General features: G+C 39.2%; 2 protein-coding genes across 2 annotated transcripts in view; one reads left to right on the forward strand and one right to left on the reverse strand.

The window, feature by feature from the left end:
• Positions 1 to 9,630, reverse strand: part of LOC133028193 (IgGFc-binding protein) — a 37,055-nt gene extending 27,425 nt beyond the window's left edge. Inside the window, exon 1 of the mRNA XM_061095386.1 lies at positions 9,555 to 9,630. Within this exon, the coding sequence (XP_060951369.1) occupies positions 9,555 to 9,630 (76 nt within the window). The remainder of the gene's footprint in view (positions 1 to 9,554) is intronic.
• Positions 9,631 to 12,115: 2,485 nt separating this feature from the next.
• On the forward strand, positions 12,116 to 13,504 carry LOC133028094 (neurexophilin-1-like). The gene is made up of 2 exons (XM_061095290.1): positions 12,116 to 12,178; positions 12,654 to 13,504. The coding sequence occupies exons 1-2, from the start codon at positions 12,119 to 12,121 to the stop codon at positions 13,398 to 13,400; spliced, it is 807 nt and encodes a 268-aa protein (XP_060951273.1). The 5' UTR covers positions 12,116 to 12,118; the 3' UTR covers positions 13,401 to 13,504.
• The last annotated feature ends 620 nt before the right edge of the window (positions 13,505 to 14,124 follow it).

Consider the following 14,124-nt stretch of genomic DNA (forward strand, 5'->3'; position numbering starts at 1 on the left):
GCTATTAAAGCAAATGATTAGATAGAATTAGAAAAATACTGATACTTTTAACTTCAATAAACATAGAGGAGTCAATGAACTTTGTTAATACAAAAATAAATGTGCATCTCGTTCACATTAACGTCGGATAAATCAATTCCAAAAAATTACAAAGGTAAACAAATACAAAGAGCTTATTAAAACTTCCACTTACTTGTAGTCGGTGTTGGCGTTGTAGCTATAAAGCAAATGATTAGATATAATTAGAAAAATACTGAGACTTTTAACTTCAATAAACATAGAGGAGTCAATGAATTTAAGTAAATACAAAAATAAATGTGTATCTCGTTCACATTGACCTCAGATAAATCAGGTCCGAAAGTTTACAAAGGTAAACAAATACAAAGAGTTTATTAAAACTTCAACTTACTTGTAGTCGTTGGTGGCGTTGTAGCTATAAAGCAAATAATTTGATATAATTAGACAAAACCATGAGATTTTTCAACATCTATCAACAAGATGATCAGGTCCAAATGTTTTACAAGGCAAACAAATACAAAGAGCTTATTAAAACTTCAACTTACTTGGAGCATATGTTGCCGCTGTACCTATTAAAGCAAATGATTTGATATAATTAGACAAAACCATGAGATTTTTCAACATCAATCAACAAGATGATCAGGTCCAAAAGTTTTACAAGGCAAACAAATACAAAGAACTTATTAAAACTTCAACTTACTTGGAGGCAGAGTAGTCCCCAAAGCTATGAAAGAAAATGTATAGATATAATTAGTAAAATACTGAGACTTTTAACATCAATCAACATAGATGAGTGAATGAATTTAAGTAAATACAACAACAAATGTGTATCTCGTTGACCTTGACCTCGGATAAATCGGGTCCAACAGTTTACAAAGGTAAACAAATACAAAGAGCTTATTAAAACTTCAACTTACTTGTAGTCGTTGGTGTCGTTGTAGCTAATAAAGCAAATGATTTGATATAATTAGACAAAACCATGAGATTTTTCAACATCTATCAACAAGATGATCAGGACCAAATGTTTTACAAGGCAAACAAATACAAAGAGCTTATTAAAACTTCAACTTACTTGGAGCATATGTTGCCGCTGTACCTATTAAAGCAAATGATTTGATATAATTAGAAAAATACTGAGACTTTTAACATCAATCAACATAGATGAGTCAATTAGCTATGTAAATACAACAACAAATGTGTATCTCGTTCACATTGACCTCGAATAAATCAATTCCAAAAGTTTACAAAGGTAAATAAATAAAAAGCCTTATTAAAATTTCAACTTACTTGGAGGCTGAGTAGTCCCCAAAGCTATGAAAGAAAACGTATAGATATAATTACTAAAATAGTGAGACTTTTAACTTCAATCAACATAGAGGAGTCAATGAATTTAAGTAAATACAAAAACAAATGTGTATCTCGTTCATATTGTCCTCGGATAAATCAATTCCAAAAAATTACAAAGGTAAATAAATAAAAAGAGCTTATTAAAACTTCAACTTACTTGTAGGCGGTGGTGCCCCTGTAGCTATTAAAGCAAATGATTTGATATAATTAGACAAAACCATGAGATTTTTCAACATCAATCAACAAGATGATCACGTCCAAAAGTTTTACAAGGCAAACAAATACAAAGAGCTTATTAAAACGTCAACTTACTTGGAGCATATGTTGCCGCTGTACCTATTAAAGCAAATGATTTGATATAATGAGACAAAACCATGAGATTTTTCAACATCAATCAACAAGATGATCATGTCCAAAAGTTTTAAAAGGGAAAAAAATACAAAGAGCTTATTAAAACTTCAACTTACTTGGAGCATATGTTGCCGCTGTACCTATTAAGGCAAATGATTTGATATAATTAGACAAAACCATGAGATTTTTCAACATCAATCAACAAGATGATCAGGTCCAAAAGTTTTAAAAGGCAAACAAATACCAAGACCTTATTAAAACTTCAACTTACTTGGAAGCTGAGTAGTCCCCAAAGCTATGAAAGAAAATGTATCGATATAATTAGTAAAATACAGAGACTTTTAACATCAATCAACACAGATCAGTCAAAGAATTATGTAAATACAAAGGTAAATAACTGCAAAGAGCTTATTAAAACTTCAACTTACTTGTAGTCGTTGGTGCCACTGTAGCTATCAAAGCAAATGATTAGATAGAATTAGAAAAATACTGAGACTTTTAACATCAATCAACTTAGATGAGTCAATGAATTTAAGTAAATACAAAAACAAATGTCCATCTCGTTGACCTTGACCTCGGATAAATCGGGTCCAACAGTTTACAAAGGTTAATAAATACAAAGAGCTTATTAAAACTTCAACTGACTTGGAGCATATGTTGCCGCTGTAGCTATTAAAGCAAATGATTTGATATAATCAGACAAAACCATGAGATTTTTCAACATCAATCAACAAGATGATCAGATCCAAAAGTTTTACAAGGCAAACAAATACAAAGAGCTTATTAAAACTTCAACTTACTTGTAAACTGAGTAGTCCCCAAAGCTATGAAAGAAAACGTATAGATATAATTAGAGATTTTTAACATCTATCAACAAAGATCAATCAATGAATTCATGTAAATGCATCAAGATAAATAAAGGGAATTTTACTTAAAGAAAATACTTACTCATCATCCCCATAAGTAGCAGAGGCCACAGGATTTGACTTGCCATTTTTGAAAGTTCAAAAACCTGCTGATCAAATATGATGCATCAAAATTCAATGAGGGAATAAAGATCTAAAAACTAAACTAGGAATCTCACAGGAAGCACAGACCCCCACAGGAATGCAAAATCCTGTATATTTCTATCCATGAAGCACTTAAACAGTGTCTCTGTTATATTCTGCTCACTGGCTAAAGCAGGAATGATCCCCTATGGGACTGAGGTAATAATGGTATTAAACAATAAACTGGCAATGTTAGAGGATGATAAACAAAACATTGTTTCATTAGATCAAATTTGTTGTCATTACAATTAATAGTCTACAGACGGTAATCAAAAAAAAATACTATCATGCACCATCGCGCTTCTGAAATGTTGTTTCAATCTGACAAAGTGATGGAATTACCTGTGCACTGCTTGCTGCTGCTGTTCGGTTCTGTCACCTCTCATCGATGTCAGACAGCTGGAAGTGTCCAGCCTTTATACAGTGAAAGTTGGCTCAGCTCCAGGATACTGTGGTTTTACCTGTTTGCAGATAAATTCTAGTTGCTTCCTCATAACAGAGTGTGATGCAGATAAACTGCAGAAACCGAGAGGGGGATGTTAGGTATATAATTATGGTTTATATCATTATTATAAAATTCAGTTTTTAGTTATAATTATACTTTTAAGGCAAACTGTGCAAAATCATTACAAAATACCAAAAAGCAAAACAGCAACTCATTGTTGCTGAACTCAAGTTCAGCAACAATGTTTGACTATTCGTGGGGCACAGATTTGGGTGTGGACGGTCGGGACACGTCTCTACCATTGATCCACTTTTGTAAAATTGCCCTTATTAAATTAACCTTTATCATTTTGTATCACCAGCCTATGCAACATTTTGGAGTTGCCGCATATGTGTTTTCCACAGTTGCTTCTTATGGAAAGTTGGGGTCAATACTTCACTCTGCATTATGCATTACCGTGCAGCTGCAGCTCGGCAGTAGGAGTGGTGTTGATGATGACCGGTGTCGAACCTGAAGTATTTAAAAGCTTAAAGGTTGTCATGGAGTTGTAAAAATTGTCTTACTGTAAAGAAAACATCGCTTGAGATTATTTTTTTAAATTTTAGTGCTTGCACGTAAGGAAATTAGGACATCAGGTCCTTCTCATGTAAAAAAAAAGAGCCAAAGGTTACGGCTGAAATATTTACTGTGGAATGTCTGCCTCACCTTGTCCATGGGCGGATCAAGACCGGAGTTCTCAGTACATGATGTTCAGATGTCAGGTGATTTATTTGGACATGATGATGAGTTTGAGAAAAAAATTTAAAAAAGGGGCCAGTTTCTGTTAAGTTATATCAACATTCTCATTGCACTTGTGTGTGTGCGCTCATGCCCGCATATGAATGACAGGTTTCAAGTGAGCTTTGTCATTTTGGCCATCTGACAACAAAATGTCAGATTAAACCAAACCTACGCCCCAAGATCTGAAGATATAATTTAAGTCAACAACTTCCTGTTACAATGCCTTTGATTTAATTGAGACTATGCAAACTTAGAATTGAATTATTGTCGCATGGCCTCTTTTGTGTGTTGATGATGTTTCTAACACACGATGGACGCAAAACTGAAAGAAAGAATAATAAAAAGAAACAAAACAATACAAATGAATAAAAACAAGACGGCGACAATGACAATATTCACGAGTTATTACTGTCGGTGTGAGACAGCTGGTCTGTTTTCCTACTTGATCATTTTTTTAGGCTTAAAGTTTTCATTTTATTATGTTTCATTATGTTTTCGGCTAAAATGTCGTTAATATATTTGTAGTACGCCTTCAGGGAATTTCTTCAAATCTGGTTCATAGATCATCCAATGATGAACTAAATTGATTTTGTAAAGTAAAAGGTCTGACTGCTGACCTCATGGTCTATGAGTGTGATGTAGCAGGAACACCCAGTTCGTCTGTGTCTTCTCAGTGTGTGTCGTGTCACTCGGAGACAATTGTTTTAATTTTGCGTCGTTGTGTGTTAGAATCAACACCCCCACTCGTGAAACCAGAGGGTGAACCCCTGCTGTGTTCTCACATCGACTTCTCCTGGATTTCTACGAACTTTATACCCGGAGGTCAGGTGGATAGAGTCAGTAGAAAGAGCACAGAGCGTCTCACACATGCAGCTCCTCTGGAGAACATACAGAGCAACTGTGGAGGTCCGTCTGACAGAAGTTCAAAACGGATTGCGGAATCATGCCACCTCAGTCACCTTTGACTATTCCAGGATGTTATCACTGCACGTCAACAACACGAAGAATTTGGACAAATGGAGGAGGGGCCAACATGCTTGAACTTACGGGAAAATAAAATGCATCCTCATATAAACATACTTGCATACCATTCTATTCATCGAACGCAGTTAAGTAGGGGTGTGACTTATTTTGGCAACTTCTTGAATGTAAATAACTTTGTAATAGCATAACTTACTTCCCATGACCCGTCGCTAAAAGTTACATCTTGATATCACACAGCCCAGTTAAGGTTTTCTGATTCTCTTATGTAGTAGTTTTGCAACCAGGACATCAAATTCATTAACACTGCATACACTTTTCCTGTGCTTTAAATAAAACAGCAGTCTACACAGAATTATTTCAAATTATACACAAATGTTCCCTTTGACTCAAAGATTAACTGATTAGATTTCAGTGGGAAAAGGTCATTCTGACCTCATTGTAGTAAATACAATTTACAAAGTACTCTGTGACTGTTATGATGTCGATTTTTAATAATTAAAATATATGTAATTTCTACTCTTTACATTTTCAAAACTAATTTTTTTTTTTGGATCATCCAACACAACATCAAGACATACTTGAACTTAAATGGACAAGAACACAGAAACGTTTCCTCGTCCATCACAACATATGTAACGCGGTGGAACGATGTTTCTAGATGCAGCAGACGAGAGGGAAGGTCAAACTTGGAGAAAAGGCGCAGCGCAGAGGCAAGGAGTGACAGAAAGTGAAGAAGCTGATTAAGTCAACAATGTCCGAGCTGAAGCAGAGACACAAAACATTCCTCATCTCTGACCTTATTTAAATGAAGAACATTCAATTCGAAATATTGTAAAAGTTCCCTCCTGGACTATTTTTCATGCTTACAAAGATTGTTTTGCTTAACTCCTGTTTTTATTGTATTTTATTTGAAAAAAGAGTTGTTGAAGTTTAATAGACTTTGAGTCTGGCTTTGCTTTGCAAAGATACAGCTGTTAGAAATGGTTTTCGGAGGTGGAGTTTTTATTGTTATACTTTGAGTACATTTCAGAGTTTGTTGAGTAGTTTTTAACACAAGTATTTGTACTTCTACCTGAGTAATTTTGCCAGCGCTGGTCATGAACACCTGGAAGGACTGAGAGTGCACTGGTTGATGGAGGCATACATCTATCGCCCAGGGATTCTAGTTTTAGAATTCTTTAAAATTTGCTTAAAAGCTAATCTTGACAATCAGTTGATGCAGAATAAGACAATGGGTGAACAGAGAACGTGATGTACGAGTGGTGAAGGCACACAACCCTCTCTTCATCTTCATCAGATCCAGGAAGAAACCCGTACAGATGATCTAATTACTTGACTGACTTGTAAGCAGGCTAAACCAGTGTGGGTAGATGTCTCAGGTTTTAATCAGTGGTTAGTGTGGAGGGGACTTACAGTAAACCTACAAGGAAGTCAATATATATCAACTGAAACCGGAGCTGGATAATAACACATCAACAGAAACGCACACTAAGCTTTTAATTGTTTCTTGTGTTAACAATGAACTGACGTTCCCAATGGCGACTATTCGTTTTTTCAATATTTACACGTTGCACAAAGGACGGGAATATTTTTACTTCAGGTTTAATTATGGACGGGCATTATTTGAATGTGTGATAGATTAACAGCATCTTGTGCAGTGCCTGTTCGATAGCTGCCTGGTTGGTGTAGACCAGGGGTGCCCACACTTTATAGGCTTGTGAGCTACTCTTGAAATGACCAGCTCAACAAGATCTACCCCCCCCCGCCCCCCCCCCCGGCGCACGTACCCCCTCTTTTGTCGCTCCAGGAAACACACTGACAAATGATTTTAAACGATATTGATAACATATTTTATATTTTATATGAAATAAATTATTAAATATGCATCCAATAGTTTGTATTCCCCTTCTGTTGTCCTGGAGATTTAATTTTACCAATTTTACCAATCACATTATTAAATGTCCCCCTCTGCCCAGCCACAAGCAGTCATATAGATAAAAAGAGAGAGGGGGGGAGGGGGGGGCTACATATTCTCCACATAGGTTTGAGTGGAGAATACATAATTTACCCTCCACATCCGACATAGCAAACAGATGAGAAGTTCTTGAAGATGGATGATATTAAATTAATAATTTAAGTGGAGAAGTACAGTGAGCTGTATGATCCTCAGCACATATGAGACAAAGAAGACACATGTTGGGCTGTGTTGCAGTTAATGTTGGAGCAACAAGTAAGTATATGCTTGAAAAAAATGATTAAATGCCGTTTTTACTGCAGGCTGATAACAGCAAAAGTATGTGATATTATTAGCGTGGCGCTTCAGCGTCCGGTGTGAAGAGCCAAGCGCCGGCGATCTAGGGATTAGCGCGGCGCGCTTCGGCGGCGCTTCCGCGTCCGGTTTGAACCCGGCGTGACGAGCAGTCCGCCCCGCTTGACGTTCGCAACATCGGCCAGGGCGGGGGGCGTGGCGGCGGTGACGACAAAAAAAAAAAAAAGTGGGTTCGTGCTCCGGAGCGTCCACGTGACTGCCTCTTGTCCAGTTGCGCGATCGACCCACACTGCCTTCGCGATCGACCGGTCGATCGCGATCGATGTATTGGGCACCCCTGGTGTAGACTGTCAACTTGTCCTGTGCTAATGATGGTTGTAGCTGTATTTCTGAAACTGTAGAATTGACCTGAAGTCAATGAGCCGCGTCGAGTGAAGACCGGCGACAGAAACCCGAGGCCACGGCTGCTAAACAAAGAGCTGTGCACCTGTGTTAGGTGCAGCTTGATTCATTCCGCTGAACCGGTAGTTATTGTTGTTTTTGCCATTGTCACGAACATGCTGTTGTGTTGTAGTGATCAATGTCATGTCAATCAATGAGTCCCAGCTGCTGCTGCTACAGAGCGCTGGTCACTTTCTTGGGCCCTTAACAGTTCAAGTGCAAAGCCGACAAGATGAACGCTTCTCAAGATTATTATTATTATTGTTAGATAGATGTTGACGCTGGAAACTCTCGATTGCTTCAAGACTTTTGTCTATGTCAACATCATGTTTTCATAAGCGTTCAAACACACACGCAACAGAAGCAAATCTTTCACTCTGACACGACTTGATGCTGATAATATGAACCGGTTCTATTACACATAACCAATGTAATGTGGGTTAGTTCCAAAGAAGGCACGCTTCGCCTTTTTGATTTATTATAAATGAAACCCTGCGGCTGCTTCATGCAGGTGGCATGTTTAACATTTCCTAAGATGCTGTTTTGAAACGCAGACTCTCAGATCCATGGTAGCAAGAAGGAAAACAAAGGTGGCACCTTTTAGAGGCGGATAAACTATAATTACTGATTGAAGATTTATGCAAAGGAGCTTCAGGCAGGTGTATTAGAGGATTGCATGAGACATCTACTGTGTCTACTGTAAACTTTGATTGCTTAGATTGAACACTAAACAGATAATACGCAGGTAAGGTCAAGTTACAATTTATACCTGTGTTCACATTCCCCATTAGAAAATATGATAAAGAAAAACAAACTGTAGGAGTCACACTTCTCGCTCACATTCCACCGTGGGACGGATACGAAGAAGAGTTTGTATGTTATCTGCCTTTGGATCTGTATTTGTGGTGGTAGGTGTAGTTCAACCCTGCCACACTTGATGGAAGTGTGGATACTTGTGTGTTCATTACTTCACGTCCTCCTTGTTGCAGGGGTCAGGATCGGTATCATGTCTGCTGGGCCTTCCCAAGGGCTGGACGATCTCTGGAATCACTGGCTCTGAGATCTCCTCTGGAGTCTCAGTCCATCGAAAGAAGACTTTATGCAACTCAATAAATACCTGATAAAGGTTCAAATTAACTTGAAGCTCACTCCATAAGCATTTCTGATGGGAGGATAAAGGTTATTAAATCAAATCAATACTGATTGTTAGAGCGGCCCCACAGTCAGTGCAAACAGTAAAGATTATCCTTCACCACAGTTTCCATGTCTGTCTTGGAGATGTCACAAACAGGATCAACTCCATGCACCTGATGGTAAGTGATGATGTATTAATTATAACATTCAGTCGTCAAACCAGAAACTAGTTTGCGGGAAGCAGCCGTGTACCCAGGGCATCCCATCATTGTTTCAAACCCATTGTTACACAACTCTTTCGGTAAAGATTCCTTTAAATAGAAATGTTTACGTCATTGTTTCTGTAAAACCCTGAGATATTTCCCCTCAGGCTTGTTTGTTTGTTGACTTTTCAACGTGCGGCTGGTGTGACCGCAGTGATTTTACATGGCACCCGTTAGCATTTAAGCTAGCAGACATTTTTCGCTAACACTTGTAATCACAAGTCAATGGAGTTTTACATTGAGAAAATTAGCATCCCCAGTTAGCTACAAGCTAGAAGTTGACTCAACTCAATTGTGCAATGAATCAGCACATGAGCTAGAAATATGGTGTCTGTCCTCAGTGCTGTTGTTTTTTATCAATAATAAACGCGTGAGCACAATATGAATGGAAAATTTGTCACTACAATAACTTTGCTATCGGGTGCTCAGGTAAAAATGGTGTTTTGTCCTTTCACCTTCAGCATCTAACTCACCTGTCCGTGAGGAGGCGGGCTGAAGCTTCTGATTGGCTAAGGGTAAAGTGAACTGGACTTTATTGGCTGTTTCCATGCTTGTCCACAAAAACACAAGTTCATCTCTAAGGTGGTTACTGCAGATTAAGGTAACACATTCAAATAAGTCAGTCTGGAACAAGGAAACTGGCCTCTAGCCTTGAGTGAGCGACATTTGATTGTGTATTAATCTCCCTCTTTTTCGTAAACCAGGGCTTAGAAACCGAATCCTAGAGACAAACAAAACTCTGCAATGTGACCCTGAGCCACGAGCAAAGAAGTTCTTGGGAAGAGGCGGAACAGTTAATAAGTTCCCGTTAAACCTGATGATCTAAGAGCACATTCTTGTTTGTTTGACCGACACCTGACCTTCATCTCAACAAGGCAAATTAACTCAATCCACCGCAAAATAAGGTTTTAATGTACATGATTATTAAGTACACTCTTTTTCTAAAAACACAGCCACTAGAAATGACTGACACTTGATTGGTCAGGGTTTAGCAAACATTGCTTTTGATTCAGTAAGATTTGCGTGAGTCAGTCGTCCCCCAACATATGATAAGAGCAAAATTACATGAGGTCCCTAGTGAAACTGTCACAGGTCAGTGGACATCAGCTGAGTGGAGCAAAGACAAGGGCGTCAAAATCATGTGTTACACCGAATGCATATCAGGAGTCAGTGTGGACTGTGAGTGTTATGCTAGTAGCTTATGTGCATATTTCTGTGCTGTCTGGGCTGAGAGGTGATGAGGAAGAGAACTTGAGAGCTTTGTTATCTGAACCATCAGAAAAACCAACACAGTTAGAACCAGAGACAAGGTCACATGAGGCGGACCGATCTACATAGAGACTCAAGTCAGAGTTAGACAGAGGTTCGTCAGTGAGGTCAGGTCGCGGTGAACACTGGACTGGAAGTTCAGCAACACAGTTGTGTTCTTCCACGTCGTCCCAAAAAAACCCAACATTGGACACATTTAGAGAATCCTCAGGAAAAAGCCAAAACAGATTCATAAACGTGATCTGGTGCGTGACATGGAGAGCAGATCAGTTGAGGTATTTATAGGAAGATGCCCATGCTCATGTGTGGTTTGTGAAATGGGGAACGGAGGTTAGGAGGTTACCAAATTGAGCCTCATCATCAAATATGTGTGTGTGTGTGTGTGCTGCTAGTACAGTAAGCTGTGTGTGTTTCACTCTCCGCCCGCTTCCCCCTCACTTTCTGTATTTCAGTCAGCAGTGAAAGTTCACCCCCCCCCCAGCCTCTCGCTGCTGGGGGCAGTCCTTTGCCCAACATCCTTTTTGTCTGCAGACGAACGATCATCTCTGCCCAGTGGAAGGCGTTGAGGGAAATGTCACACTTTCCAGTCCTCACTTCACTTGGATTGTTTCGAGGATGTTTTAACAACAATAATCCAGAGACTAAAACTAATACACCCGTTCCAAATAAAACAAAATTCAGAAATGTGATTTTAAACCTTCCAAGTTCTGGCTGTAACTGTATTTTTTACTTTACATTTTTGGGCCTATTATTTGAATGGTAATGTTTCACAACACACAAACTGAAACTGCAGCACACTCTCCAAAGTGACGCTGATAAAATAATAATTAAATAAAATAATAATTAAACAATTAACAACACAATGCAGAATTACAGCTGGATTCATGAAGCAGCCCCGCCTCACTGTGAAATGTGCCGGTGGCTTTATGTAAGTTCCAAAAAAAACATGACTGTTGGCTTCACAGATTGAACTCATATAATAGCAACATTTCAGTCAATCCTTTCATAACGAGCAATCTAAACTCTCTCTGGTATTCAGGGCCGGGCCCGTTGTTTAATCTAGTGCCCCCTGTCATTCCTGCGCTGAAGGTTTCTGTCCTACATTCATCATGATTAGTTCCACACCTTCCTTTGTGAAGAAGTATCAGGACTATTCTGGATCCTGTATTTTATCTCTAACAGAAGTAATTTTCCTTCCCTGAGCCAAATGAACTGGAGTCTATGTCGGTAAAGTCTCATCAACTGTGGCAGCACTTATTGGATCTGGCCACAAGATGGCAGTGTTACATTTGCCTTGTACACAACAAGAAAGGGAAAAATGAATATTTTTCAATCAACTAGAAATTAATGCAAGATGATTTTCAGTGGGGGGAAAAGAGGGAAGGGAGGGGGCTACAGTGTGATAGTGTTAACATTGCATATTCTAAAAGAATTGTGTGTGTGTGTGTGTGTGTGTGTGTGTGTGTGTGTGTGTGTGTGTGTGTGTGTCTGTGTGAGTGGGAGAGAGAGTGAGAAAGGGTAAAGCAGAGAGAAAGTAAAAGTGTTGAAAATCTCCAGATCTGAGAAAACCTCTCAGTGTGTGATGCTGAGGCTGCAGATCTCTCTCTCTCTCACACACACACACACACACACACACACACACACACACAGGCTCCTGCTGGTCTTTCATGTGGATGTATCTGTTCAATGTGGAATTTCCACAACTCCACTCTTCTTTAACCAGCTTCACGTGAGAGTGGATGGATCTTCTTGTAAGATTTGATGCAACATGAAGCTGCTCGCCGGCCGCTGCTTCACGTGGATTCTTCAGAGAGGAATCTTTTGTTTGGTGAGTAAAGAAAAGCCGGAGACAGTTAACACAAATTATATGTAAGGAAAGTAAAGTGTATTCCCTAGATACAGAGCACTGACACTTACATTGATTTCTTTATGCAATTATTTCCAGCTATATTGAGCTGTTTTTCATTATAGGGCTCTGAATTGTTATTTTTTCCAGTTTTACATGCAAAAATTCATTATAAACTATTTAAATTGTGATGCATTTTTATAATTTCATCCATGTGTACAGGGAAATCACAAAGATTATTACAGACCTGTTGCTTTTAGATTTTTAAGAACATTATTTATGACTGTACGTCTTCAATTATTTTCCATCCTGGTGTTTCTGATGTAAGTTTTCCTTCTTTCTTAGTTTCACATTTTTTTGTGAGTTGGAATGCCCTGTTTAGCCTTTCTTTTTTTTGTTTTGTTTTAAATTTACTCCCAGTTGTACCTGATGTCTAATTCCTCCCTTACGTCTGTAGTTGGTCGTTGGGCAACGTCATCATGGCGTCTTCACCTCGGGCCACAGAGCATCAGCTGAGCTCAACGGAGACCAGGAGGATTCTTCACAGAAGGACCAGGAGCCTCAAACTCGGCGACTGATTCAAAACACCAAACTTCCCATCAGCCCCTTCATCCCTCTTTCAAAACAGGGACTTTGGGAAATACTTGGAGGAAACTCCCAGTCCCATTCCAACTCGTCCTTAAAAATCAAGTTTCAGCCAATAACGAAGGTTCATGGAACTTCTAAATTCTCCAGGAAGTTCAGTTGGGGGGCCTTCTACTCAAACATCAAGACGGTCAAACTGAACTTGCTGATAATGGGGAAGATCGTGGATCACGGGAACGGCTCTCTCGGAGTGTACTTCCGCCACAACTCCACAGGTGTGGGCAACGTCTCCATCAGCCTCGTGCCTCCCATGAAGGAGGTGGAGTTCGACTTGGAGCGCCAAAGTGTGGTCAACCCCAAAGACTCCAAGACGTTCAGCTGCAGGGTGGACTACAAGAAGACCGAACGCAACAAGAAGGTGATGCTGTGCAACTACGACCCATCGAAGACGTGCGACCAGGAGCAGACCCAGAGCCACGTCACCTGGATGTGCTCCAAACCCTTTCAGGTCGTCTGCATCTACGTGTCTTTCTACAGCACGGACTACAGGCTGGTTCAGAAAGTCTGTCCCGACTACAGCGACCACAAACCAGGTGCCCTCCAGCCCACAGGAGGTTGATGTTTCAGTAGATCCAGTTTCCAGCTGTACCGACACTGTGGTGGATGTTTTTGAAGGGATCGTCAAATGTAGCATTTCTCTCGATATAATATTTTCAAGTCTTGCATTTTACTAAATACTGTGATTTACATGCTTGAGCGGAATATATTTCTTGTTGTAGACTATAAGAGTTGTATTAGCCTGCTTTTTTTAAAGACATGCATAGTGCTGTAATTTAGAATTCGTCTCACTCTATAGGTGAACATGATTAGATGATTGATTAAAAACTTATAAGATTTGATCATTTTAGTCATTTTTCATGAAAAGGTTTTAGAAAAACACATACTTGTGTCCAGCTGAACCTTATCTGTTTGAAAATTTAATATCTTTGGGTTTTTGACTTGTGATTGAACAGAACAAGAAATTAGAAAATGTCACCTTCCCCTTTGGGAAACTGTGACGTAGGTAAGATGCTGCGTTCAAGGCTCGGATGAGGTGAATGTTCCAGGGGGACCAGAGTTCAGAAGGGGTCCTGGAATAAATTTGGGGGTTTTACAGATTTGCTGATGTCAATTGTGGCTTTTGCTTCAATGGCGACAACTAAACTACAAATCAGCCAAAGGTCTGAGCTTCAGTTAACTCCGGACCATCGTAAACCTGAAGGTTTACACACATACACTAGTTAAGTATTTTGAATAAAACACAACTGTAGATTTTAGATGGTAGCTGCTTGGCATTAAGTTAA

This window comes from Limanda limanda, chromosome 21 (assembly GCF_963576545.1).
Source record: "Limanda limanda chromosome 21, fLimLim1.1, whole genome shotgun sequence".
NCBI classification, from domain to species: Eukaryota; Metazoa; Chordata; class Actinopteri; order Pleuronectiformes; family Pleuronectidae; genus Limanda; species Limanda limanda.

What these genes read in the sequence shown, in the direction of transcription:
- LOC133028094 (XM_061095290.1), top strand. Translation starts at nt 12,119, where the DNA reads ATGAAGCTGCTCGCCGGCCGCTGCTTCACGTGGATTCTTCAGAGAGGA. An exon ending in AGAGAGGAATCTTTTGTTTG is followed by an intron (nt 12,179 to 12,653) that starts GTGAGTAAAGAA and finishes TTACGTCTGTAG; the next exon opens with TTGGTCGTTGGGCAACGTCA.